Raw genomic sequence first — 26,361 nt, 5'->3', positions numbered from 1 at the left:
ACAAAAAGAAGCATTAACAAATTGTAACGATTATATCTTTTGCATTGACTCTATATTAGACAAACAACTATATAATTTCGGTACCAGTCATATGGAGGATCATGTTTGCTGTAATTCGGGCAAACCTTTTATGATAATATCCAGCGCTTCCAGGTCCTTGTTGACCGTTTCTTTCAACACCTCCATTGCGCGCTGCTGCATGGTCATTATAGTTCTCATCTCATCTTCTGCGTTCTTTTCAAGTGCATATTCAGGGAGGCCATTGTTGGCAAATTGACTGCGCTGCATCCGAATTTGGGAGAGTAGCTCACTTAGCCGACCCTTAAACTGAGTGGGCGCCGAGACGACAGCCTGCATATTTTGCAGCTTGGTGCGTAGCGCTTCTTCCTCGGGCGTTAATGTGCTGCCCACTTTGCGAGTGCATTCCTGTTTCACAACAATCTATCGTAGAACCATTTATTAGACACGTTTAAAATGTTTACACATTTTGTCGCTTACCCTCAGTATGCGATGGCTCATTTCGGCTAATTTGCGTTTGTGCTCCATTATTCTAGCTGTTGCGGAAGCATGTCGCCGCCGAAGTTCCTGTAATTCGCCCTCCACCTTCTTCATGTACAGCGCATGCGTATCTGTCTCCTGTTCCTGACATTTGACGCGCCATTTAAGATCGCTAAAACCAATCATGGGTACAGGTATGAATTGGCTGGCATCTGGATTGTCTAAATTAGCTTGACGCCACATGCGTGGATCAACACTTCGCGGAGGATTCTCTAAATATTCCTTTAATTGATCCTCGTCGGGCAGTGTAAGAGCCAAAGCTTCTGTCATGCCCAGATTGCTCAACTGTGGCTTCACTTGTGCCTGTCCCAAATAACTGGCCAGCTCGGTGGCAAGTATTCGCTTGCTATCATTTGGCCCATGCGAAAGCTGTAGTTTCTCCTCCACATAGATGACCATTTGACACTTTTTGTGCTCCAGCTCTTTGAGAACGTCGATGTGCACCAATAGATTTGGCTTGCTGCCCATTAAGCTGTGTAGCGTTTGTATAATCTGTTGCTGTTGTGTCCTTAACGTTAGAAAACATCCAAATTAATGAAAGTCAATCGCATATGAACACTGGCACTTACTTAACCGTCGCCAGATCCCGATCAAAGTTGAGTGCAACCAGTCCCAGTTTGTTGTCTTTGCCAGGCATACGACTGTAGCCTATAGCTTTGAAGCGGCACAGGTAATTCTCCTGCGTAATGTCCACCGGCGCAGCGCTTTGTGAGTAAAATAATTTGCCGGTGCCCCACATGGCCTGTAGATAGTTCCATTTGGCCACAATGTTGTCACGCTCATCGCCAAATATTGACACATTTAGAATAGACTGTGCAAAGGCCTCATCCGATGAAATCGGCACAGGCTGCTGCTGTGGCTGTCCCATCATAAAATTTGTACCACCAAATCCACCAAAACCTGGCGTCACAGTCGGCGCAGCTGGTTTACCAAAATCTGATAAAATAATACATTTAATTATTTGTATATGAGCTGTATTCGTGTGCAATTTACTTGATCCAAAGGCGCCGCCGCCAAACGCTGTCGGCTGGCTGGCGCCAAAGCCACCAAACGGTTGTGCTGTTGTCGCTGTTGCTCCAAATCCCGCAAATCCACTACCAGGCGCATTGCTCGTTGTTGGCAGCTGTCCGAAACCGCTGAATGCAGGCGGTGCCGATCCTATTGCGGGAGTTCCAAATAAGCTGGGCTGACTTGTCGGTGCTTGTGCACCAAAACCTCCAAATCCACCGCCCAGTGTAGAAGCCGGTGCACTTGTTGGGGCTGCACCAAAAGCTGAAGGTGCAGCACCAAACGCTGACGTCGACATGCCGCCTCCAAAAGACGGCGCCGCAGCTCCAGTTGTGGCACCAAACGCTGAACCAAACATGCCGCCCGCTGTCAACAGAAGAGATAAGCGAAACATAAAGGGGTCAGTATTTGGTAAGCATTGTTGCTGGTCCAGCTTCCGCGCAACATATCTTATCAGTGCGAGAGCCGTGCTTGATGACGGTTTAGCATCAGTAAGCTTTGGAAGCTGCACAGCAACAGATGTGTCTGCCTTTGCAATTATGATATTACTGATTATTTTCTTAGTAGCTTTGCTGCTGGCTTTCGTGGCCTATTTGGGCTACGTTATACATAAAAAGGGGTAAGTGTAAGAAATAAAGAACCTGCTCCACTAGGAGTACAATTAAAAAGGTCTCGGCACCACAAGTTCAATCGGTGCCTCATGGTTTGCTCCCTGTTTTTCATGTGATAATATGTGTCTGTGTACACTCCGGGTGTCTGAGTTCTATTTTGCACAATTATCTCACATTTCTCTAATATTTCAGCATCAGTCACAAGGAATTGCGCGTGCACAGTCTGCACGATGTAAAGAAGTTGCTTCTACTACCTTCAAGCGCTGGCCCGCAGCGCTATTTGGCCAAGAGGGCTTGACCGGCACTTTAACGCATGCAATTTCCGTGCCATTACCACCACCACCTGAGGAATAGCGAATTTTACTTACGTTTAGCCGGCGTGCTTGTCGCACCGAGCGATGTGTTGCCACCAAAGAATGACATGAGTACTACGATCTAAAACTTGCCAAACTATTTGCACACTCTTCTGACTTAGGTTTTATCGTATTATATTTGCTTTTTTATTAAAAAAATAGGTAAAAAACTAAAAACGAGTAATTTTTGGCGCTATCAAAACGCACAATAATGCTATATTAGGAATGAGAGAATTTCGATATCTTGGTGATTGTCTAATAATCGATAACTGTCCAGAACAGCACGATACGATACTTTCTGTAGAACGATAGCGAGGTAGTCAAAAAATCATTTTTTTGGCGAGTGACGTCACTAATTATGTACATGTATAATAACCAATAAAAAAATTCATTTCTCCATGATATTTTAGATACCGGTTAATTTTAACCTATGTTAATTATTTTATTTATTATTTATTTTTTTATCAGTTTATTTTTTGCATATGAACATCGCATCTTCATTTCCTGTGACGCATGTCATGCCTGGTTAGCAGTCTTCTTATATCGATAATTTGCCGGTACCCCCTGCAGCATTTCCCTTAGTTTGGTTGTTAAAAATAAAAGTAATAAAACATAATAAATATGAGTAAATACACCGCAAAGTATTTGGAAGACAAGCTGAAAGATAAGCTCGAGGCAACGTACGTTCAAGTTTCAGACGACTCCGATGGATGTGGTGGCAAATTCAGCGCTGTCATCGTCTCTAAAGCATTCGAGGGAAAAGCACTCCTGCAAAAGCACAGACTGTAATTCGCTCTACATTAAAATAACAAAATATTTGTAATAAATATTATACATTTAATTTAAGAGTTAACACAACGCTCGCCGAGGAACTAAAGGAAATACACGCTTTCTCGCAAAAATCATACACACCCGCAGAGTGGGAGAAAGTGCAACAGCAAGAGAAGCAATAACCGTAACCTGTTGCTAAATAGTGGAGCCCAAAACCTGTACATACCTGCATATGTGTGCGTGTGTGTGTAACCGAACCAACCAGCCAACGTCAGACAAATGCTCGCCAGTCGAAACCCAAAAACAGTTGAACAAAGAAAGTGAAAGGGAAACAGCCGATGAACGGAGCTACAATAAAAAACGCAAATTACTCGTAACATTACATAAAAACTCAAAGAAACATACATAATACAAATAAAGCGAGAACCTGATCTCTAGTGACCCGTGCTTGACGCCATTTTGCATAAACTGCTGTGCCCTCTATTAGAAATTCAAATATTCCGATAAAAAGATAAAATTGCGGTTAACAAAAAAAACCGCAGCAGCAACAACAATGCTTAAGTTCCAGGTTCACGCTCCTGGCAAGGTGATACTACATGGCGAGCATGCCGTTGTTTATCAGAAGCCCGCTCTGGCCGCCGTCGTGGGCCTGGGCACCAAGCTTCAGCTGCGCACCCAAAAGGGCAGCCAGGTAGCCAGCTTTCAGCTGGAGGCGCTCAACTGCACCCTGGAAATAGAACTCAGCGAATTTAATGCATTTTTGGTCAACTTTCGCAGCAAATACCCCGGCGACAAGCTGGAGAGCACTGCGAAGCTAATGGAGGAGGTGCGCGCAGAAGTGGCCAAGCAGCTGGAACGTAGCGTGGGCAGCACACCCAAACAACACACACAACGCGCTTTTATATCAATTTATTATCTGTTGGCAGGCGCTGTGCTCACGGCACCCAATCAACCCACGTTGACACTGCAATCTGGTTTCCAGGTTCAAGTAGACACCGAGCTGAACGTGGGCGCCGGCCTGGGCAGCTCGGCCTCCTATGGCGCTGCTCTGGCTGCCGCTTTTCTCATATTGGCGGGCCATTTCGATAAGTCGAGCTATTTGCAAGATGAAAACTTGGCTTTGATTTCGCACTGGGCCTATGAATCGGAACGCGTGAATCACGGCACACCCTCCGGAGTAGATAACACAGTATGCACCTACGGCGGTATTCTGCGTTTCGTCAAGGGCCAGGGCTTTCAGTCGCTGCGAATACAGAAGCCACTCAACATTTTGCTTGTGGACAGCCGGGTGAGCCGCAGCACCGCTGACATAGTTGCTAAAGTGCGTCACTTGGCTGAGGAGTTTCCGCAGCTTATTGAGGCCATTTGGCGGGCGTGCGAAGAGCTGGTCAACTCCGCAGTGCCATTGTACGAGAGTTTTGGCAATGCGCAGGATGACAGCCAAAAGTTCGAGAAACTCGAGCACCTCTTTCAAATAAACAACGATCTGTTGAAGGCGATTGGCGTCTCACATCCAAAACTGGAGCAAATATTTACGATTGCCTTCAAGCGTGGCTTCTTTTCCAAATTGACCGGCGCCGGTGCTGGTGGATATGCTATTGTTTTGCTGCCCGATAACTACGAGTGCAACGAGGTCTACTGGAAGCTAAAGGAGGAGCTGGAGGCGGCAGGCTTTGGTGTGCACGTCACCACAGCGGGCGGCGTTGGACTGCGTGTGAGCTCCTTGGAAGATTGATGGAACCTTCTCTTAAAACTGTATTTTATTCTAGATGTATGTACTCGTGGTACTTTGTTATTACTTAAAATAAACTACATATTTGTACGCTAACATACACCACTCCTAGCGCTGACTTCTGTCCCTTGTCTTGTATACAATTCCTCGATTCTTCATATCGCGCAGAGTCGACTGTGGCAGGGTGCCCGATACGGAGATTGCATAGATGCCGCGCGTAAAGCGTACTGTAAAGAGAAGATGCATGGGTTATTTGGTTGCACACACATTTTGGACAAAGTCTTACCAAGTCGTTGCCATTTTGCCACCCAGGAATCGTTGGGTGTTGTCAGTGCGATGATGCCATCAAAATTGTTACTCGTGTGATCATAGACATTGTCCTTGTTATTCTTCATGCGCAGGAACTCCTCGCAGTTTTCACAGCCATCAGTCTCAAATTGATCGAAGGTCTAGAAAGTATTGTTTAAATGAACTGTGTACGCGGCTAACGCTTAATACGAACCTTAACAAGGGAGCAAACCAAACATGCGCGCAGACCTCGCAGATCTTTTGGTATAGCATCAAAAGACATTTTAAACTATAACAGGAACTTAAAACTCTGGTACAAACTTATTTATGCATAAAAAACGGAGAGAAATGCAAGAAAGAACGTAAATATAAAACGATAGAAAAATGGCATGCAACGCTTCGTCTAGAGATGAGCCATTCGCTGCGTCTCGCTAACGATATAACGATAACTATCGTTATTACTGCTCCCTAACCTAACAAAAGAACTCTTGTCTCCGATTGCCCGACTAAATTTACCCTGTAACCAGCAAATAACTGCTGTAACATATATTAGTAAGTACTTATACAGTTAAAACAAAATTACAAAATATAAACTAAACAATTACAAACGAGGTCTGGTTCTCTTGCGATAGTCTTCCCGTGCTTCAAAATATAGCAATATGATTGCTAAATTAATCGAAGGATTGTTTTGTGTAAAGTTAAAAATTATTTTGTATTCCTGAAGAGGGATCGGTGGCAATGAAAGTTCATCCAAGTGAAAGTTACGAGCGTACAAATGTCCCTAAAATACATATGTAAATAATATCAATTATGAATTAAAGATAATGTAAACTCACCGAATATGGGCAACTATGATTAATGTTGGTTAGGGATTTTAAATGGAGCAATGCATATCTCTCCAAAAAATTACTGGGTTTTTTTTTATCAAGCAGTTGACAGATATTGTACTTAAACTTAAAAATAAATGGCTTATATAGATTCGTATGGTCCCGATAAAATGTCTCCACAAGTAACTACAAAATAGAAAAGGACTCATGATTATATTTCGAAATCCGATACAGAATTAAGTGACAACTTTACTTACAAACGCATTTGTCAAATTTCCAATTATATCACAATCCATATTTAATATTGATCGCGTCCAATTGATGGGCTTCAGAATACATGAAATATTTTCAAAATGACTTCGGTTTACTTTGCATTCAATATTTTTAATTTTGTAATACACTCCTTCGGCATGGTTCTGTAAATATTGCTTTTAATTTTGATCTCTTTGATTTCTAGTAATATTCTCTTATAACATACGCAAGAAATCACAAAAAATATGAATAGCTTCCAAAAATTTATAAACATGCCCTTTGACATTCTGTACACAAATGAAGAAATGGAACACGCAATTGGCTCCCAAACACATATTAATATAAATATAATTACACATAATGATAGGTAATTAGCGGTTTAAATTCGAATAGAGAGATAATTTTCGCTAAAAATAAAACAAAAGTCGTTAGTTTATTTACAGTCAATAATACATGGCTTTGCAAACCTATTGCAAGAGTTAATAGAACATTTAAAATAATTTATATCTTATCGCAACAGCTTAAAATTAACATCGTTAAGTTTGGAATCGCATTCGTTAAGTGTGGAGCATTCACATTGGGTGCCAGTTTGCTTACTTTGTTGGCGCTTATCTGTGAATGCCATAAAAGAACTTAAGTGGTGCACGATAATTGTTTTTCTTTCGTATTTTGGCTTGCCGGCAGTAGAACTAAGCTGTAAACTGTAAATAATATTAATCGCACTACAAGTGTTCAAGTCTAAACAAGGATGTCTGCCTCCACGACTACCACATCGAGCCCCACGGACAGCTCTAATGGCTCACTGGCAATTTCCTATGGTGCTGTGCCCGTTGTGCCCGGGACAAATTCCCAGAAACCCTTTACGCTCTCCGAGCGTCTAAGTTTCGGGATATACCGTTACTCCAGCTATTCGCCAAACTATTTGCCTGAGTAAGTCACAGGCTTTGTTCCTGTAGCTGTAAATGCACATACACACATGTATATGCACATGTGGGTATGTATGAGTGCCTATGCATATACATAGAAGACGCGTCCCGCCCATATCATATCAAAGTTGCATTTCGTAATTGTTGTTGTAAACTGCGCAGCTGTCGCTACTGTCAACGCTGTGGGTATTTTTACAGTTTGTTTTCATATACGAATTACAGAAACGTACTCGTCGATTGCCCAAACGATCAAACCTCTCGCTGGTCCGCCTATACGAACAGCCCACCACAGTTTCTCACGTTGAAACTCCGAAGACCCGCCATTGTGCAGAAGATTAAATTTGGTAAATTTGAGAAATCGCACGTATGCAATATAAAGAAATTTCGTGTTTATGGTGGATTGGAAGATGAGCACATGGTGCTACTGCTCGAAGCGTAGGTAACCATAGCCCCCTTACAGATACTGAATCTAATATAAAATCAAATATTTGCAGTGGTCTTAAAAACGATAATGTACCTGAAGTATTCAAACTGCGCTGCATGACTGAGGATGGCGCTGAGAATCTGCCCATACTTTACCTGAAAATAGTGCCATTGTTGTCATGGGGACCATCCTTTAATTTCAGCATCTGGTATATTGAGCTCCATGGCCAGGACGATCCCATGTACACATGTGCGCGCATGAAGAACTACAATACGCTGCGCGAAACTGAGATTATTAAACTGTGCCTCAAGCACTTCCGTCAGCAGGGTTATATGGAGGCCTTTGGGGCGTTGCAGGAGCAGACAAATGTGCGACTGGAGCATCCACTTATTAGTGAATTACACAAATACTTGGTTATTTATATTTATAACATTCAAATTAGATCAAATTTATTAATAATACCTTCTTCCTGCAGGTGGTGCAAGGTGACTTTGAGCGTGCGGAGCGGTTTATTGCGGAATGCATTGATGAGGGCCTAATGGATGAGTATTTAAATAAGCAGGACTATAAGCACACCTGGCATATGAAATACACTGAAAGCGAGATAAAACCTGGTAACCGTGGGGGCCATCAACTGGTGGTCGATGCCAAAAAACGTCTTATATATTTATATGGTGGTTGGGATGGCTACCAAGATCTCAGCGATTTGTGGGTATACAACATAGAACTTGACGAATGGAACCTGCTCTGCGAGCGCTCCGAGTCGTCTAATGGGCCCACTCCGCGTTCCTGTCACAAAATAATCTTTGATCCAATCAGCGAAAATATTTTTATGCTGGGCCGCTATTTGGACAACTCAATACGTACCAGCGATTACATCAAGAGTGACTTTTACTTGTACGACACACGTGCCCGCACCTGGATGCAAATTTGTGATGACACCAGCCAAGTGGGTGGACCACAGCTTGTGTACGATCACCAGATGTGCATCGATGCCGACAAGCGTACGATTTATGTGTTCGGTGGCAAAATATTGACGCCACGCAGCCCCACGTCATCGACAGAACCAGAATACTCTGGTCTATTTTCGTATCATATTGCGACAAACACCTGGACGCAGATACTCGTGGATTGTCATCATGCCAGCGCTTCTCAGGCGGATGTTATGTCGATTAAGTCGCGCATAACCCATTGCATGGTGTTTCATAATGTAATTAAATACGACTTTAAATTGAGTTACATTTAAAACTATGTGATTTGGCAGAAACAACGAAAGCTTTACATTTACGGGGGTCAGCGCGGAAAAGAGGATCTCGATGAGCTACTTACTTACGATGTGGATTCGCAGGCCATTTCACTGATGAACAAGGAGAATTCACATCTCGGGAACACGGCCAGCACGGAGGCAAAATTTGAGCCATCATCAGGTTACACGCTCCGCGCTACCATCGATTGTGATCGCGATGAAATATATGTATTCTCAGTATGTCATAGAACTTCCTCAATGAATTATTCTATAATATATATTGTTTATTCCTCAGAGCCTTAACAAGGTAAAGGACAGACGCGATGTTCATCATGGAGATGCTTCAAATTCATTTTGGGTTTATTCATTGCGCACCCATAAATGGTCACGCATCTATTACTGCCGGCATAATGCACAGGATGTGAACTCCATTAATAAGGCCAACTTTTTGGGTGCCAGCAAAGGCGATGGTGTACTGGAGCCATGCCCACGATACGCTCATCAGTTGGTTTACGATGAACTGGCCAAGACACATTATCTCTTTGGTGGCAATCCAGGCATATTCCAGTACCAGCAACTGCGCTTGGATGACTTCTGGCTGCTACAGTTGGAAAAGTACTCATTTGCTGGCTTTTATCTCGTAAAAATACTCATCCAAGTGATTATTACAGGCCCAAACGCGAGGAGGTATTGAAGCATTGCCGCTTTTTGGTGCGTAAGCTGCGCTATGAGGAAATGGCACGCTCAGATCCATTGAAAGCGATGGAGTATCTCAGACATAACATCTCTGACGTAATAGATCACACCGATTCGGAACAAGTGAATAACGTGAGTGCATTTAATTATGTTTGAACTCAAAATTGTTTCAATTGACTTTCATACAGTTCCACAAGTTAGCTTCCCTTCTCTTCAAGTCACACGACAAGGGCCAAGACTCTTCGCTGAGTCCCAGTGCTACGCCTGAGTTGTGCGCTGAAAGTGAAAGATTCGGTACAGGAACATCTGAGACTACTAAGGGTGGGTGTCTATAAATCCCTATAATAACTGGATAACTGACCTTTCCGCTTTTCAGTTGAAATGACAGAAAACGTTGGACTAGGTGCTGCTGAAAACATCTCGCTGGAGTCAAATGAGAGCTTGGCAACTTCCGGCATATCAGAGACTGCATCTAGTCCCAGTGGGTCGTCGTGCACCAAACGTGCGCGCACTGAAGCCACGTGCGAGCTTCAAAACCGACGCGCTTATCTTTTCAACAAGTTGGTGCAACTTATGCCTACAAGCATGGTGCAACCGGAGCGCAACCTAAGCGATTTTGTGGTCATCTAAAAATGCTGCGACTTTGCAATCAGTGCCAAAATTACATACAGGCGAACCAATATTTTTTTTTTAAGCTATTGAATTTTTATGTTTATTATTTTATTTGAGTTGTTGTCTCGAACTCTGAATGTGCATGTGATACTCAAATCGTGTTTAACTTTCGTTTTGTTTTTCAAATGTTAAGTTTCTTGGCCACTGCTCAGCAATGCCACATATTTAAATGAATTGTCAAAAAAAAAAAACAAAATACTTATTTCATTGTGATAGTTAATTTTTACAATTTAAAAAGGAAAGGTTATTACGTGTTAGTCGAGCTACATGAATATGTGAAAAGTGTTAAATTTAAATCTTAGCTTAGATATAAAACATAAGTTTGAAATAAACAATTTTACACCTAATGGATTGACGCTTACATTTTTTATTTAAAATTAGAATTTATTTTCACGAAATACATTTCACAAAACAAACAGCAAATAATATGTTTAGGAAGGCACTCTGTTGCTTACGATCGTTATCATTTCCATCTAAGTAATTCCTCGTCAGAGAGCAGTTAACCCAAATTGAATTCCTTAAGTGCATTTTGCATAATTGTATCTTTGACAGCGCAGAACACAAGTTTGATGTTTTCGGTATCTGTTTGTCAACAATATCAGACAGATTATAATTAATATCAAACAGCATTAAATCACAGATAGCAATACAACAGCTGCAGCTAAGCAATAATATCTATTTCTTATACATTTTTTACTTCCAAGCAAAGGAAGAGCATTTAAGGAAAGATAAAATAAGTTATAGTTTAGAACTCAACCTGTGGCTGTTGTGAAATGCGAATAACATTGACGCTCTGGATCGGGATTGCAGGCCAGGTATTTTTTCAACACGAACTGTTTTGCCGCGGCGTGGTCTTGTTTTGGACCTGCATACAATAATTTATCGCAAAGCTTAGAAAAAAAAGAAGAAAATGTCTACAAAACAGAAGCTCACCATCAAATTCAGGAAAATAGTCAATCATATGCGAAATCATAATTTTCTCCTCCAACAAATCTTTCTTGTTTAGAAAGAGAATAATCGATGAGTTTTGGAACCACGGATATGTGATAATAGTGCAAAATAAAGCTTTTGATTCCTCCATGCGGTTCTGCAATAAGATAATAAAATCAAGTAAATTGATAAAAGTAATTAAAAATTTGACTTAAACCTACCTCATTATCAGATTCAAACAAGATCTGATCGTATTCGGATAGCGCCACCAAAAATATAATCGAGGTCACATTCTCAAAACAATGAATCCACTTTCTTCTCTCCGAACGCTGACCGCCGACATCCACCATTCTATAAATAGTACAAAAGGTTGTGTACAGGTAACACGATTGTACAAAAATCAAAGAGTGAAACCTGAATACAATGCCATCCAGATCAAATGGATACTCCAGTATTCCAGTTGTGGGCACACGAGCACGCAGAATATCCTGCTCAGTGGGCAAATAATCGGCCAGTTCAATGCGCTCTAAATCGCTCAGATAGCTAAATACATGATTATAGTTTATAATAGATAATGACAAGTACTTGGTCAGACTCACTATTTGGCTGAATCTGTCAACTGATATTCTCTTCGGCGATCGTAGCACTCCTGTATGCCAGCGTCGGCCCACAGACATTTGATGCCATTCAAATATGGATCCTCGAACCTTGTGACTGATTCATAGTCAATGCTCATCACCAGTTCGGCATATTCCTAAAATATGATTCGATTATACTATATCCTTTCAATTAATTAATTATGTTTACTGCTTACGCGAATCTCTGGACCACCGTATTCTATTTTGAGCATATCCATGGCTTTGATCATGGACTGCATGGCCATGAATATGTTTTGGTAGACCAGTTTAATGTAGCCACGTTTGTCATCGTCCGAGTAGCCGCTGCCGTGGATAATACGCATCTGTTTGATGAACGTTGATTTCCCCGATTCACCAGTACCTGAGTAACATATTAAATAATTGCTGGGCTTAATCGGAAAATCGAAGCTTGGCACAGATTCACAAGCAAAAACTGAGACAGAGACTGCGACTAAATGGGAAATATATTTAGACATGGGTATATTTTAAGCAACCCCCTTGGCGCGGCGCAGCCAAATGGCTTCGTTGGGGAGGCAAACCAATTGAATGCATAATGGGTTCAAGTTCTTGAATGTTTCTTTCGCTTTTAAGTCCGGTTATGTGAGACTCACCCAGTAGGAGCAGCTTAAGTTCACGGCGTGCATCTTTTTTGTCGCGCCGCAGCTGTTTCTCGATTTCCTGATTGATCCGCTTTTGTTCCTTGGCCTCTTCCGATAACAAGCACTCCATGCTAACTGGATTAAGGGACGCTTACGCGTTCTGCCAAAAACTTTTCCACGCACCGGGACGTGTCTAATTCTGTTAGTTGGGAGCTTATCCTGTTGTTAAAATTTATCCTCTTGTTGGGCTCGCCTCTACAGTTGCAAACTTTGTACTTTTACCGAGAAAAATCTTGTTGATTTATGTATGGATATATCTTTAATAGTTTGTACTCCGAGAAGCTATAAACAATTATCAAAGTTGTTAGCCCGACGAGAGTCCGTAACGTTGTGTTCTCTATTTGCAGTGAACATTTCATATTTGGCCGATGGACTGGCCGACTGGCCGTGGCTTTGACACTGGCGGAGGCAGTCAAAGCGCATGCACCGCAACTACAACCACAACCCGGGCTAGTATATAGGTTTATGGGCACGACATTGGGCCGATCCACAGTTCGTGCAGCAGGTGGCAACAGATTCAGGAAACGTGCCCGTGCCCAAGTTCAAAGCAAGAAAGCTGATTTTGGTAACTATACGGCTTCTCAGCTTGGACTAGCGGAAGACCCGACACACTTCCGTCCCTTGCGCCCTTACACAGTACATAGAGCAGACATAAACAATATAGGAATATACGAGCAGGTGTGATTCGACCTGGGCCCCATGCTAAGTTATATATATGTTTTTTGATTTGTTTTTAAATCTCAAGAGAAATGGTTTTTACTAGATAAAGATAGATAATATAACTAAAGACATAAATTATTCTAAATAAAAAGCATTCTTATTAGATATAATAGTAAACCAAACTTTTCTGGTACTTTTAAAGTTACTTTCTTAGATTTTTTAGGGCATAATCTATGGCCCCTAAAATTGCCCTGTCTCCGTCCTTGGTTCAGTCTAATGTGTCATACTCTTGTCTGTCTGTTTTGGGGCTAGTATGCTGCTGATTTCAGTCGTATATTGAGGGTTTGTTAATCCAATTGTTACCGTAGACGAGTACATAGCAAACACACACACAGATACACACACACACACACATACACCGCCAAACCTCAGCCAAGTTTAAATAGACTTGCAAGAAATCCCGACAGCAGTTATTTTCAAAAGTCTTAAAAGAAAAAGCACTTTTTATTTTTAATATATTTTTATTTATATTATGATGTTTTTGGTTTTGTTTTTATTTTTAATATATATATATATTTAGGTGTACATAGATACTTTTTCTTTTGTTTGTTTTGTTTTTTTTTTTTTGGTTTTTGTTTTTAATTATCTAAAAAATTTCTTAGTTACCATTGCCACCTCAATACAATCAATTCTTTGTCTAGTATGTGTATCTTATTTTTTTTTTTATTTTAATATGATTTCTATGACAAATGTGTAGAAACACACACACACACGCACGCACACCAGTGCGCACACACGCACACATGCATACATATATGCAATTTTCATTGAGTGCAAATCCCACACTTTGTTGTTGTGTAAATTTCCATAAAAAAGTCAATCAATTCAAATGCTACAAGTTAAAAATCTTGCACTCAATGAAAAACTTGAATATAACATCTGAATGATGTATGTGTGTGTGTGTGTGTGTGTGTGCGTGCGTGCCTGTATGTATGTACGTACTTATTTAAGGACGTGCTCTTGCCTCAAGACTTAAGCTAAGCATGCAGTTTTTATGTGGTGGGGGGGATAGGGGTTAAGGGTTTAGCTTCTCGATTTATATATGTATGTATGCACTTATGTTTTATATGTATGTAGAAATATGTACGTTAAAAATATTTCCCATTCATCAAAATCATCATCGTCATCATCATCATCGTCATCATCATCGTCATCATCATCATCATCTTCATATCATGTCAGACCAAACTCAGCCTGACCGCCCCCCCTCCTATCGCATTTACAATATAAAGTTTATAAAGTAGCCTAAAGATGTGGAATATTATAATCATAATTTTCATTTTTTGGTTTTTCCTTCTTCTTTCGTTTTTCTTTTCTATATATTATGCATTTTGTTTTTAGCCTAGTTTTACATAATTTCAACGTCAAAGGGAGAGACTCTTGTTGTGGTTGTTGTTGTTGTTGTTGTTTTTATTATTATGTATTTAATTAGTTTTGTAGCTTTTCAAGCATTGTTTGAAATATGGTCTCTATTCCATATGCATTTATAAGTAAGTCTACCCAGCAAAAAATAACCCATTTATCCGAGATACCCAACAACTCAGAAATACATACACATAAGTACTTTAGTAAATACTAAGCTAAACTCATATAATTTAAGTTTTTTTTTTTCTTAAATTTTGTTGGTTTTCCTCACACACGAATTTCGAATTGATTTCGATTCGTTCGAAAAATTTCTATTCTTTCTTCGTTTTGTTTCTTTTTTCTTTTGGATTTTCGGCTTTAGTGAGTTTCAGTTTAGACAAGAATACAAACATTATACAATCGAGATGTATTCATGAATGCTTGCATATTCCCTTTGCCTGCAGTTCTTGAATTTTGTATATAAAAATACAAAATACTTGTACATACTTTAACATATACGGTTATGTATATTTATTATATACTTAAGTAGATCATTTTTCATTTTATATCAAATTCTTGCTCATTTATTATAGCTTCATTGTTGAGCTTGTTTTAAGCTAAATATTTACATACAAACTGCAAAAACTTGACTAACTTAAAACCAAGCCAACTAATCCATCTAAAACAAATGCCCAAAACAACAATCAATGGATCACATACATATGTTTTATCTGAAAAACAAAAAAATAATGTCAAACAAAATCGAGAAATTATAAACAATCATAATATACCATCTTATATATATATTTTGTATTTTGTTATATTTGTATTTTATATACGTAAATTGTATTTTAATGTTTCTGCCAGGGTCTTCTTCATGGATTTAATGAGCACTAGAAGGCACAAAACGCTAACTAAACCAAATTTTGTTTTCATTTTTTCATTCAAGTATGTTTGTTTTCTGTATTTGATTTTTTTCATTTCTTTTTCATTATAAATATGGTATGTTAGTTTATGTAGACTACATACATATGCAATGCGTTAAGTTCAAAATTACAAATTTTGCTTTTGCCAAAAAACTTAAAAACTTCTCGCTGAAACCGCCAAATTGTTTTTCAAACCCAAATTTCTTATACACATACATTATTATGGAACCAAAGAATGATATAAATTAACATTATGGAACTATAGCAGGTTTGGTATGCTCCCAAATAAGGATCTTCAGCTCGTTCTCTAAGGATTTGCCTGCGAAATGAATGTGGTCAATGTCAACCAAAATACTGGAGACTTTTCTCTGCTCACCGATGCAATTCATTGGACGGAAAACTATATAAGTATGTGTGTGTGTGTGTGTGTGTGTGTGTGTGTAATGCTAATACAAAATGTACAGCGTCTCGTCTTGAATCCTTGTAAAACCATCGACCCGAAGGAGCCGCTAGCATTTGTTTCATTTTATATAAGAACTAAACTGTTTGTATTTCTTATAGTTTGGTTGTTTTTTTTTTTTTTAGTTTTTGGTTCTGTTATGAGTCATCCTTGCTAAAACCCTTTTAGAGCACATACCAACTTTAGGATCTTTACTACGAACGTTCATCTGTCGACATTCTTTATTGGCAATTTTTTTCAAAACTTTTGTTCTGATCGGGCTTCTAATTTCGGCTAGCCGAGCATTTCGCTTCTTATGTATTCATCAACCTCATCTTCTTCTTGTAAACAACGAAAAATTCGGTACGCATATGTTTTGCCTTATATAAATACACATTTATTGACTTAATCAAGCTTTTTAAAAGCTAATCAATTCATCAATTTATTAATTGTAAAAATTTTGTTATTCATTTCATTTACTACATCTTCGGTTTACGTGGATTAAAGCTTTATACAACACACTGTTGAATCTTACTTAAATTCTAGATGCGTATTGGTATTACAATTATACGGCGGAGTTGTACGGTTGTTAATGGTAAATGGATATTGATGCCGATTACAAGTATATGTAAATGAGGTTACGAAAATGTGTTATATATAATCCTATATATATATATATATTTGTATATTTGAAATAGGAAAGTTGTTTTTTATTTTTCGAATAGCAAAACTGTGTGTTGAGATTAAAGAGTTACCCAGCAAAGGACGTTTAACTGACAAAGCAGCCGAAAAAATAATAATAGGATAAGCACAGTCGGATATAATAATTAGGATTTAATAACAAAACAAAAATCATTTACCTTGCTCTGCATTTCGTTTACCCCTCGCCCGATCGCTTGACTGATAAGTTCAAGTGGTAAACCAAATGTTTCTCTCTACAAAACAGTTCTAGATATATAAAATTATGAAAAACATTGTTTCATTCATATTTATTTTACACATACATGTATGTATGTGTGTGTGTGTGTGTGTGTGCGTTTTTCATTTCATTTTTAACCACATACATAGATAAAAATTGTGTTATTTGGATTTTTACATAAATAGTTTTGTTGTTGGTGTTGTTGATTTTGTATTTATTTATTTTTATTTAATTTTTTGTTTTCTGCTTTTCTGTAAATGTGCGCTTCGTTTTGTTGCTTTACTAACATTCTATAGCTGTAGATTAAATTAAACTAAAATTTAAAAACAAAAACAAAACATTGTCTATAACATAAGCAAAACAGACTAACAAAATAATAATTAATATATAAGTATATTAAAAATATTATTTGAAAAAAATCAAGCTACATTCCTTATAAAATGTTCTCCTTCGAAATGTTACAATTGTTAACAATTTAATTTATGATCATAGTTTTTGTTATCTTTATAGTATTATTTGTTTTTTTTGTTTTTTTTTTTGAAATTATTTTTATATTTGTTTTCAGTTTATGGAAAATTTGTTGATGGCATCAAGATTAGCTGCATCTGATAGTAGGTTCTTATGTATCTGTATGTATGTATAACATATAGGCATTAATTAGTTTAAATATTGATGATTATGACTGTTGCTGTTGTTGTTACTGACGCTTTAATTATAGTTATGCTGCAGCTATGAAAACGTTTGACAAACAGACGTGTTAATTAATTAAAGTTACATGTAATCTGGCCGTCATTTGTACAATGCAAATGCGTTTTTCACTTTTTGTTTTTTTGTTTATTCTTCCTTTACTTTTTCATTATTACGATATATAGTACTTAATCATCACGTTGATAATCGTTTCATTTTCTTTTTTTTTTGTGTGTGTGTCTGTGTGCGTGTATTAGTATTAGGATTTGTAATTTACATTTGAATGATTCTTTTTCGCAATACAAATTAATTCATTAATTAAACATTACATAGTTATCTGTGCATGTATGTATGTCTGTATGTATGCAATGTATGTATATACACATATTATGGGCTCGTATATTGTATATAAATATGTCAGTAAACAATAGTTGCAATATTTACGCTTTTAGCTTAATAAAAAATACAGTATTATATCTGCGATTCATTTGTTGTTGTTGTTGTTGTTGTTGTTTTTCATCTTTCTTAATTTTACAGGATTTGTTGTGATTTTTAAGTGATTATGAGAAACTTCTAACATTTATTGTTTATGCAAAATTACTATTTGTTTATAAGTTAGATTTTGTTGTTGGTTTCAGTAAAATGTTTATGCTTCAGTACGGCAAAAATTGTTTCCATTTGTTGTTCCTTTCAAGCTTTTGATTAAATTATAGTTATTTGTTTTCTTATGTTGGTTTTTTTTTTCTCATTTTTTCTATCAATTTTATTACAAAAGTTCTATAATAATGAATTTTAAATATTATTATTACTTTACTCGTACTTGGTATCAGATGTTTTTTTTCTTTTTGTTTTACTTTATAATTCCACACAAATTAAAATGTATATAGCGATCGCATTATCGTCATTATTATACTTGTTTTTGCTTTTTCCATCAGTTTTAGTATAATTCTACAATTATCTGCTGATGTTACAATTTAAGAAACTTGTGTTTGGGCCTAATTTATGCTTAATCTTCGGCAAACATTAGTTTTATGCTTTCTTTCTTTGTTTTGTTTTTATATTAATATGCGAAAAAGGAATTATGAATGTTTATATATTTTTATATATATAAACGCATATATATAAGATTATATATATATATATATTTATATATATATGTACATACATATACATTTTGTATATATATGTATGTATAATAAAAATCACAAAAATAGTTTTCTGATCCAAATCCAGTTTAGACCAAATTGTATTCCTTAAGATTGGATTGCAGAATTGTATCCTTTACAGCTGCAAACACAAACCTTATGTTTTCAGTATCTAAAGAAGAGATCAAAGAGAAATCTTTGTTTAAATCACATTCAAAAGGGCAAACATAAATTATGGATCTAATTATCATTGTAACCATTACCAATTAAATCACATTCATTAAGTGTTCCTAACTTCAGTCGAATCTCATTAAAACTAAGTGTAGTTTAGGAATAATAATAATAAGAAACAATAAAATAAACAATTATATTTTCCTCTATATTTTGTCAATCAAAATCAAATTAAAGCATACAAAATTAATGAATTCAAGTATAAAATCAATATATATAGGTTTGTTTATATGTTGGTTAGCTTCTCAATCGATATTCCATTATAATTGGGGGTAGTGTGTGAGTCGCTTAAAATTTTTTTATTATTGATCGCATGATCGCATGTTTCACAGCGGCGAACACGAGCTCGATGTTTTTGGTATCTAAAATATCTCATTTTATTTAGTAACTTTTCTCTGACACCCAAAAGAAGTTAGCGACTAGATTTCAGCAGGCGAGCAACAAAAGCAAATAATGATCAAAGGTCTAACTCGAGGTATTTACAATAGTTAAATGTCAGCAAAAGCAATCTCGCTATATACACAAAACAAGGAAGCGTTACTTACCTGTAGCACAGGTGAAATGAGAATAGATAATCTTTTCGGAATCTGGATTTAAGTCTACAAACATGCGCAGTATGAATTCACGGGCTGCTATTGCATCTCGCTGTGGACCTGTTAGCAATAAAAATGGGAAAAATAGTTTACAACTAGCACAACTACAAGACTAGCATTAGCAATAGTTCTAAGAGGATTACTTGTGGTAAATGTTACGTGAAACGAAGAGTACTTACCATCGTATTCAGGAAAATAGTCCACCAAATGCGAATACATGATTTTCTCCTCTAACAAATCTTTCTTGTTAAGGAATAGAATAACTGATGAATTTTGGAACCACGGGTATGTAATAATAGTTCTAAATAAAGCTTTTGATTCCTCCATGCGATTCTGCAATAAATTTAAGAGAATTGTATATATTGAAATAAGTAATTAAGAATTTTAATTAAACTTACCTCATTATCAGATTCAAACAAGATCTGATCGTATTCAGATAGCGCTACCAAAAATATTATTGAGGTAACATTCTCAAAGCAATGAATCCACTTTCTTCGCTCGGAACGCTGACCGCCGACGTCCACCATTCTGGATTTAACAAATATGCATTAATAAGGCAATAAATAATGAACTTGGCTAACTAAAAACAATGCCAAATTATGTGAATAATTAAGTAAGCGAAGAAGCTAAACTAAAAGCTATATAGTACGTGAAGAAATTAAATGAAATGCACAGAAATAAGATATGGTTGGAATGTTGTTGTTATACACATCAATTAATGTTACTACCTACTTGTTGCTTTAGTTCAGGCTGATTTGCTCAAAATTTTAGCTGATTATGTATGTATATTGAGATAAATGTGATAGATTGACATATACCTAAATACAAGTGGAAGCAATGGAAAGCTATACTCTTGTATTCCAGTTGTTGGATGACGGGATCGCAATATATCCTGCTCACTGGGCAAATAATCAGGCTGCCCTATGCGTTCAATATTTTCAAGGTAGCTAATTGGAAGATTTTTATTTAGGAAGATTTATAATTGAATTTTCAGTCTGTTTGTCATTAACGTAAAAACAGTCCGCTAAATTCTGTCAGCCTGAATGAGTTTATGCTTAAGGATAACCGATAACCGTTTATAGATCTATGTTCAAAACTAATCTTACTTATATTAAATGATATATGTTAAGACAAATTCGACAAATTGTGCTGGTTAGAAAGGAAACAATTAAACGAATAAACAATTAACCAATAACCAAAGAACATATTAGACACATGCAAATCAATAACATTGGAGTCATTGTAGCTACCTAAATCTGATCTCTTCTAAGTCAAAGGGATACTCAATGATCCCCGTTGTCGGCACACGAACTCTTAAAATGTCTTGCTCAGTGGGTAAATAATCAGGTTGAGCCACACGATCGAGATCCATCAGATAACTATACATAATACATATATAAGAATGAAATCGTATTTAGTATATATCAAGTTATTCCTTAATTTATAGAATATCGTCAATATGGGGACTGTTGTCTCATTTGGTATACTCGATCATCGAGCTATGGAAATAATCCATATCCAACAATTAACTCACTATTTAGCGGAATCTGTCAACTGATATTCTCTTCGGCGATCGTAGCATTCCTGTATGCCAACATCGGACCACAGCGTTTTTATGGCATTCAAATATGGATCCTCAAATGTTGTGACTGTTTCGTAGTCAATGCTCATCACCAGATCGGCGAGTGCCTGCAAAACCAATGGGAATCACATTAACAAATGTATTTCTTTAAAAATCTTCTTTTTTTTCTTAAATGGTACTCACATTATGCTCGCCAACACCATATGATATTTTGAGCATATCCATGGCTTTGATCATGGACTGCATGGCCATGAATATATTTTGGAACACCAGTTTAATGTAGCCACGCTTGTCATCGTCCGAGTACCCGCTGCCATGGATAATACGCATCTGTTTGATGAACGTTGATTTGCCGGACTCGCCCGTGCCTGCGCATATATGGGGAAAAGCAAGTACGGCATTAGTATGGTGTATAGAGAAGCAGCCAAGCCTGCCACAACACCGCACCTCAATCGTGGCAGATAGAGGAGCACTCTACTAATTAGCAAAAATGTGGCGATACCAAACAGCCGCAATAAATTGCAATTGCATTAAGTGCGGGCTGCGGAGTGCGGATGAAATTCAATCACACGACACACACACACATACACATATATATAAACTGTGTACATAGTATGTGCAGCGTATCAGTAATACAATTTTGCATACTAATTGAAGCCACACAGCCAGCACAGGGCAATGTGCCCCGATGGGCCAGGAGTGCAGCAAACAAAGGCAGCAGCATTTACACATATGTATGTACATTAATGGGTCAAGGCTGTTGCTGGACTCCTCCTGGCAGATTGATGATGGTTGCTAGGCCAACCAACCTGGTCGGGCAATACTCACCGAGTAGGAGCAGTTTAAGTTCACGGCGTGCATCTCGTTTGTCACGCCGCAGCTGTTTCTCGATTTCCTGATTGATCCGCTTTTGTTCCTTGGCCTCTTCCGATAAACAGCACTCCATGCTAACTGGATTAAAGGACGCTTACGCGTTCTGCCGAACCTTTACCACGCTCCGTGACGTGCGTAAATCTTTCAGTTGGATTGTAGGGCTTATCCTGTTTTGTATAGTAAAGTAGTTTTCTTCCCCCCCACTTACTTCAAGTTAATTGTTATTTGGTGTTGCTGTTTCTCAAGTTGTTTTGTTTTAGCCGAAAGTTGCTTAGATCCCGTTTAGTGTTTTGTTGCTCTCTAAGTTTGTGCTACATCAATTGTTGAATGTATTTGTTTTTAATTTCGATTTACTCAGTTGCTCGTGAGCATTTGTACTTTGGCGTTGCTCGCTGTTCTCTACGACACTCAGGCTCTCTTTGGCTATTGCTTGCTTCCTTCAAAGGATTCTCTTGTTTGCGTGCGGTGTGTGTTTGTCTGCGTGCGTCTGTGTGTGTGTGTGTGGGTTGTGCGGGGGTTTATTCTGTTCCGTTTGTAGTACTCAGTACTCAGTTGACTATCTTCCTAAACAGACTTTGGCGCATCTCTCTGACAATGACGAGTACAAATACGATGACCACATCGAGCACGACGACTTCAACTGATTTGCGTTGTATTCCGGCTGTTCATAAACACCTGCAAGCAGAGAAATTCCATTTAAATTTCAGTTATTTTATTTTTATTATTTTTTATCTATTTTATTTGGGCATTATTTGATTTGTTGTTTTGTTTTTAAATATAGGGCAGAGCAGAAAATTCAATTAACAGTACCTTAGCAGTTTTGGGAGGAAGTGCACATTATCAAGCCATGCCAAATAGACGCAAAACAAAACTTTCAACAAGTTCGTGCGAATTCTAGTTTCCATATATTGGCCTTGCTCAAAGCTAAATCAGTTTCCCACAAGGGATCATAAGCTGAACGAGTGATCAGCACAATGCTAACTATAATTCGAATTATCGTGAACACTCTATGCTTTGTTGGGTTTTAAAAAAAAATGTTTAAGGATAATTGAATTGGTATTATTCATACATTTTATTTCTACTTCTGTATCTAGAATAGCTTGAGGTTTTCCACGAAGAAAGTAATGCGGTTTGTTTATACATAAATGTACAAAAACATATGGGCAATATACATATCAGTACACATATATAATGATTAGACATACTATATATACACAAGAGCTTGATTACCATTTCTGCTGTTTTTGTGTAAACGGGGAGAAAATTATTAAATTACCAACAAGTTGTTCCCAAACTATTTCGCAAAGCATTCCAAAAACGCCCACCGAACGTAATAAGCATGTAAACAATTTAAATGGTTTTAGGAAACTAGAACATATAAAAAACGAAATTCATTTGTGTACCAAAAAACAGTACAATATTTAAGGGGAAATATGATGAAGAGTCTCAGCATGGGCCTTTTGTGGTTGATAATATACATAACATTTAAAGAGTTCCTTTGAAACTATTTGCAATTGTTGTAGGGTATTTGAACGTATATACGCATAGCGGAGTTTATAAATCACAGTCAGCTCGGAGAATAAGTGGGTAAGGCGATTATCTGGCGCACTAGACAACAGTAGCACTAGTCCGATAAAGAATCTGAGATAAACTCTGAATGGCTACATGATTTGGTACCAGCTTGATAAGACTTTAGGAGCTTCTGCCGGTCGTTAAAAAGGTTCAGCCATTTCATATATGATGTATATACACACAGTTGATCACCACCTCATTCTCACCCTGGGAACACACGAGAGCGCGCACAAGCAAATAAGTAAAATTTTCAACAGGTTTGTCGCAAATTCCCTGCTCAAACAAACTAAACCCAGCCCATCCACAACCACATCCACACCCACACCCATTTGGGGCCAGGAGGGCATCATAATAGCTGACTGCATTCGGTTAATTGTCGGCATTAGTCACTGGCGATATGGAGAACTTAGATCCGCATTATTATTCATACCTCTTATCAGTCGTATTAAAGTGTAGCATAATATTCAAAATCCGAGCAACAAGTGGCAAAGGCATAGATTAATTATATTAATATCATTTATCTATATATATATATACAAAGCTGTCTAGCCTGACTGACTTAAGGAATGTGATTCCTAGAATATATGAAAAATGCTTTCAAAAATGCTTTCAATCGGAAATCAAACTGATATTTAAATACACTACCAAAAAAGTGTTTAATCGATTTGTAATAATTTACAATTCGGAAAACTGTGGACATTCTCAAGTATCCAAGTAGTTTGAGATGTGCTCCATTGCGAAAAGTCCACTGCGCTGGGTGGAAAGTGTGGTTCAGGGTAGTACGGGTGAATTGGGGGAAATGGGTGAAAACAAAACACTTGAGCTCGTATATACACATGCATATATACATATATACATAAACATATACTTACGCATTAAGCTATCGGCTGTGTGTTGTTGAGAGACATTTATGAATAAACCTAATTGCAATTTGTAGACGACGATGCACTTTATGACGAGATAAATCCAAACGTTCTGCTTTTCTTGATATTCTTCTTGTTAATCAAATAAATCTGTGGTCGTTTTATGTACTAGCACTAAATAATAATAAAAAAAAGATTTTTGCTTTTCTGGTTTTTTTTCGTATTGGTTCCCTGCAGTTTTTTTTAAATCGGTGTCGTTTTTGGATATATATAGGTATATATATATGTGAAGTAGTATGTATGTATGTAATATTCCTATGTGGTTATGCTTTATGAGGTGATGTTTCCGTTGCTTCACGACGTGTCGTTTTTTTCTTTAATCGTTATCGTTTGATTTAGTTGCGGTTGGAAAACATTAGTTTTAAGGAACGTGTGTAGTTGGTTATATCTGCTTGTTTGTATATATATAAGTATTTTAATTAATTATTAAATGTTGCATTTGCTGGTCAAGCTTGGTTTTTTCACTGTCTGCGGCTTTGGATTAGTTTGATTTTTTACCAGTTTTTTTTATTTTTTATTTAAATGCAACGAAGATTTTTTATTTGGTTATTTAAACAAAAACTTTGTATGACGACGAGCACAACGGTAATTTTCTAGCTTTCTTAATTTCTTTATGCTTTTTCTTTCTCTCACACGCAACACTTAAATGCTTCTTTTGTATTTAATTTTCTGCATACTTTATGCTTCTTGTTTTTGTTTATTTTCCGGTATGCAGTGGAACTACAAGAAAAAAGAGAACATTTACATTGTAAGACTGGGAACACTTCGTTTATATGGAGCAACAGCAGCCGCAGTCGCAATCGCAGTGAAGTCCACCCACGCACCCCACCCAACAGTCAGTGTTCTCCTCCTCCAGAGTTCGCCTGCAACTATTATGTACTTTAATTAAGAAAAAACGTATTCTCCGTGAAATTTGAACATACACTGACGCGGCCTTTGTGGTTTTTTATAATCAATAGCAATATGCGGGTATAAATAACACTAACTTCTTATGCCACAAAAGGGAGCTACTTTTGCATTTTGTATAAAAAAAAAAAATATAGAATTTACTGCTCATTTGCAAAATGTGCTAAATAATGCCAAAACATGCTGTGTGCTCGGACAAGCAGTGCGCTTCAGTGTTGTCACCGCTAAATTTGGCTGTGCAAATGTTGCCAATTGCATGGGCATATGCCAGCGAATGCAAATGCGAACAAATAAAACACGAAATGCAAGTATTTAACAATTGAAATGTGGTCACATCAGCATAAGCATAAGTGCAAAATGCAAATAAGCATACAGATATCACTGATAGGATAGATAGATAGTGCCCTGTAGCTGTATAGCTGTTTCGCTCGCACCTCTATACACACACGCGCACTGCTATACACACAGAGCGAGGGCGAGGCAAAAACGAACATGAAAAAATTTTGGCCAGAAAATTGTCGATTCTGGTATGCCGAATTGTTTAACAATTATGTGCCATTCTTTTCACCTATGCCCATTACTTCATTGTTTATCTACTCGCCACACAAACACGCCCAAAATTTGATAACTATTCCTAGCAAGTTGGTTCTGGTATTTCTCAACTAGCTGCTGCTGCTGGTTTTTGTCGGTGCTTTGATATTTGATTAAAACTCACAACATATTTGATTTTGCATTGTTCGGTTAACGTTAACGCACGGCCCGTAGTGACTTTTTTGCTTTGTCAACTCTTAAATTTTCTTAAGTATTTACACTTTTTTATTAACGCAACACCAACACACACGAAAGAGTCACCGACATAGGAGCATGATTGCATGAATTTTACAAGGTAGCGTTTATGTGTGCGCAAATT

The 26,361-nt window shown here is 37.6% G+C and overlaps 8 protein-coding genes across 12 annotated transcripts; 4 read left to right on the top strand and 4 right to left on the bottom strand.

Annotated features, from left to right (window-relative positions):
• Positions 1-30: 30 nt before the first annotated feature.
• On the bottom strand, positions 31-2,739 carry Nup54 (nuclear pore complex protein Nup54). The gene is made up of 5 exons (XM_064686774.1): positions 2,546-2,739; positions 1,552-1,932; positions 1,128-1,494; positions 499-1,066; positions 31-441 (listed from the first exon to the last, which is right to left on the bottom strand). The coding sequence occupies exons 1-5, from the start codon at positions 2,598-2,600 to the stop codon at positions 100-102; spliced, it is 1,713 nt and encodes a 570-aa protein (XP_064542844.1). The 5' UTR covers positions 2,601-2,739; the 3' UTR covers positions 31-99.
• Positions 2,106-2,646, top strand: LOC135432366 (uncharacterized). Its single transcript, XM_064688036.1, has 2 exons — positions 2,106-2,185; positions 2,370-2,646. The coding sequence occupies exons 1-2, from the start codon at positions 2,106-2,108 to the stop codon at positions 2,473-2,475; spliced, it is 186 nt and encodes a 61-aa protein (XP_064544106.1). The 3' UTR covers positions 2,476-2,646.
• A 344-nt stretch (positions 2,740-3,083) lies between the features above and the next one.
• On the top strand, positions 3,084-3,769 carry LOC135432195 (uncharacterized). The gene is made up of 2 exons (XM_064687733.1): positions 3,084-3,315; positions 3,378-3,769. The coding sequence occupies exons 1-2, from the start codon at positions 3,152-3,154 to the stop codon at positions 3,481-3,483; spliced, it is 270 nt and encodes an 89-aa protein (XP_064543803.1). The 5' UTR covers positions 3,084-3,151; the 3' UTR covers positions 3,484-3,769.
• An 85-nt stretch (positions 3,770-3,854) lies between these two features.
• On the top strand, positions 3,855-5,133 carry Mvk (Mevalonate kinase). The gene has a single exon (XM_064687724.1). The coding sequence runs from the start codon at positions 3,855-3,857 to the stop codon at positions 5,034-5,036; it is 1,182 nt and encodes a 393-aa protein (XP_064543794.1). The 3' UTR covers positions 5,037-5,133.
• On the bottom strand, positions 5,044-5,694 carry spt4 (Transcription elongation factor subunit spt4). Its single transcript, XM_064687732.1, has 3 exons — positions 5,536-5,694; positions 5,320-5,482; positions 5,044-5,260 (listed from the first exon to the last, which is right to left on the bottom strand). Exons 1-3 carry the CDS (start codon positions 5,602-5,604, stop codon positions 5,142-5,144), a joined length of 351 nt encoding a protein of 116 aa, XP_064543802.1. The 5' UTR covers positions 5,605-5,694; the 3' UTR covers positions 5,044-5,141.
• A 1,323-nt stretch (positions 5,695-7,017) lies between these two features.
• muskelin lies at positions 7,018-10,711 on the top strand. Its single transcript, XM_064687723.1, has 9 exons — positions 7,018-7,330; positions 7,549-7,761; positions 7,821-8,163; positions 8,226-8,960; positions 9,015-9,233; positions 9,292-9,611; positions 9,668-9,824; positions 9,881-10,013; positions 10,069-10,711. The coding sequence occupies exons 1-9, from the start codon at positions 7,149-7,151 to the stop codon at positions 10,320-10,322; spliced, it is 2,556 nt and encodes an 851-aa protein (XP_064543793.1). The 5' UTR covers positions 7,018-7,148; the 3' UTR covers positions 10,323-10,711.
• A 4-nt stretch (positions 10,712-10,715) lies between these two features.
• Positions 10,716-12,952, bottom strand: LOC135432192 (G protein alpha q subunit). 2 transcript variants are annotated; one of them, XM_064687726.1, is made up of 8 exons: positions 12,544-12,944; positions 12,109-12,293; positions 11,894-12,048; positions 11,709-11,837; positions 11,516-11,645; positions 11,298-11,451; positions 11,122-11,229; positions 10,716-10,946 (listed from the first exon to the last, which is right to left on the bottom strand). In XM_064687726.1, exons 1-8 carry the CDS (start codon positions 12,659-12,661, stop codon positions 10,864-10,866), a joined length of 1,062 nt encoding a protein of 353 aa, XP_064543796.1. In that variant the 5' UTR covers positions 12,662-12,944; the 3' UTR covers positions 10,716-10,863. The 2 variants fall into 2 exon arrangements, with proteins under 2 accessions (XP_064543796.1, XP_064543795.1); XM_064687725.1 differs by having other exon boundaries at positions 11,516-11,837; positions 12,544-12,952.
• A 4,541-nt stretch (positions 12,953-17,493) lies between these two features.
• LOC135432193 (G protein alpha q subunit-like) lies at positions 17,494-26,330 on the bottom strand. Of its 4 annotated transcripts, none has more exons than XM_064687730.1 (10): positions 26,167-26,330; positions 24,495-25,265; positions 22,006-22,725; positions 21,361-21,545; positions 21,130-21,284; positions 20,414-20,542; positions 19,994-20,123; positions 19,775-19,928; positions 19,548-19,655; positions 17,494-18,943 (listed from the first exon to the last, which is right to left on the bottom strand). In XM_064687730.1, the coding sequence occupies exons 3-10, from the start codon at positions 22,121-22,123 to the stop codon at positions 18,861-18,863; spliced, it is 1,062 nt and encodes a 353-aa protein (XP_064543800.1). In that variant the 5' UTR covers positions 22,124-22,725; positions 24,495-25,265; positions 26,167-26,330; the 3' UTR covers positions 17,494-18,860. The 4 variants fall into 4 exon arrangements, with proteins under 4 accessions (XP_064543800.1, XP_064543798.1, XP_064543799.1 ...); XM_064687728.1 differs by lacking the exon at positions 20,414-20,542 and adding an exon at positions 20,846-20,974 and having other exon boundaries at positions 26,167-26,328; XM_064687729.1 differs by lacking the exon at positions 20,414-20,542 and adding an exon at positions 20,846-20,974 and having other exon boundaries at positions 24,495-24,933; positions 26,167-26,325.
• Positions 26,331-26,361: the final 31 nt, after the last annotated feature.

This window comes from Drosophila montana, unplaced genomic scaffold (genome assembly GCF_035044405.1).
Source record: "Drosophila montana isolate Dmon_TW-CO22-7 unplaced genomic scaffold, ASM3504440v1 contig_3200_1, whole genome shotgun sequence".
Lineage (NCBI taxonomy): Eukaryota > Metazoa > Arthropoda > Insecta > Diptera > Drosophilidae > Drosophila > Drosophila montana.
This window is presented reverse-complemented; position numbering and strand designations above follow the sequence as displayed.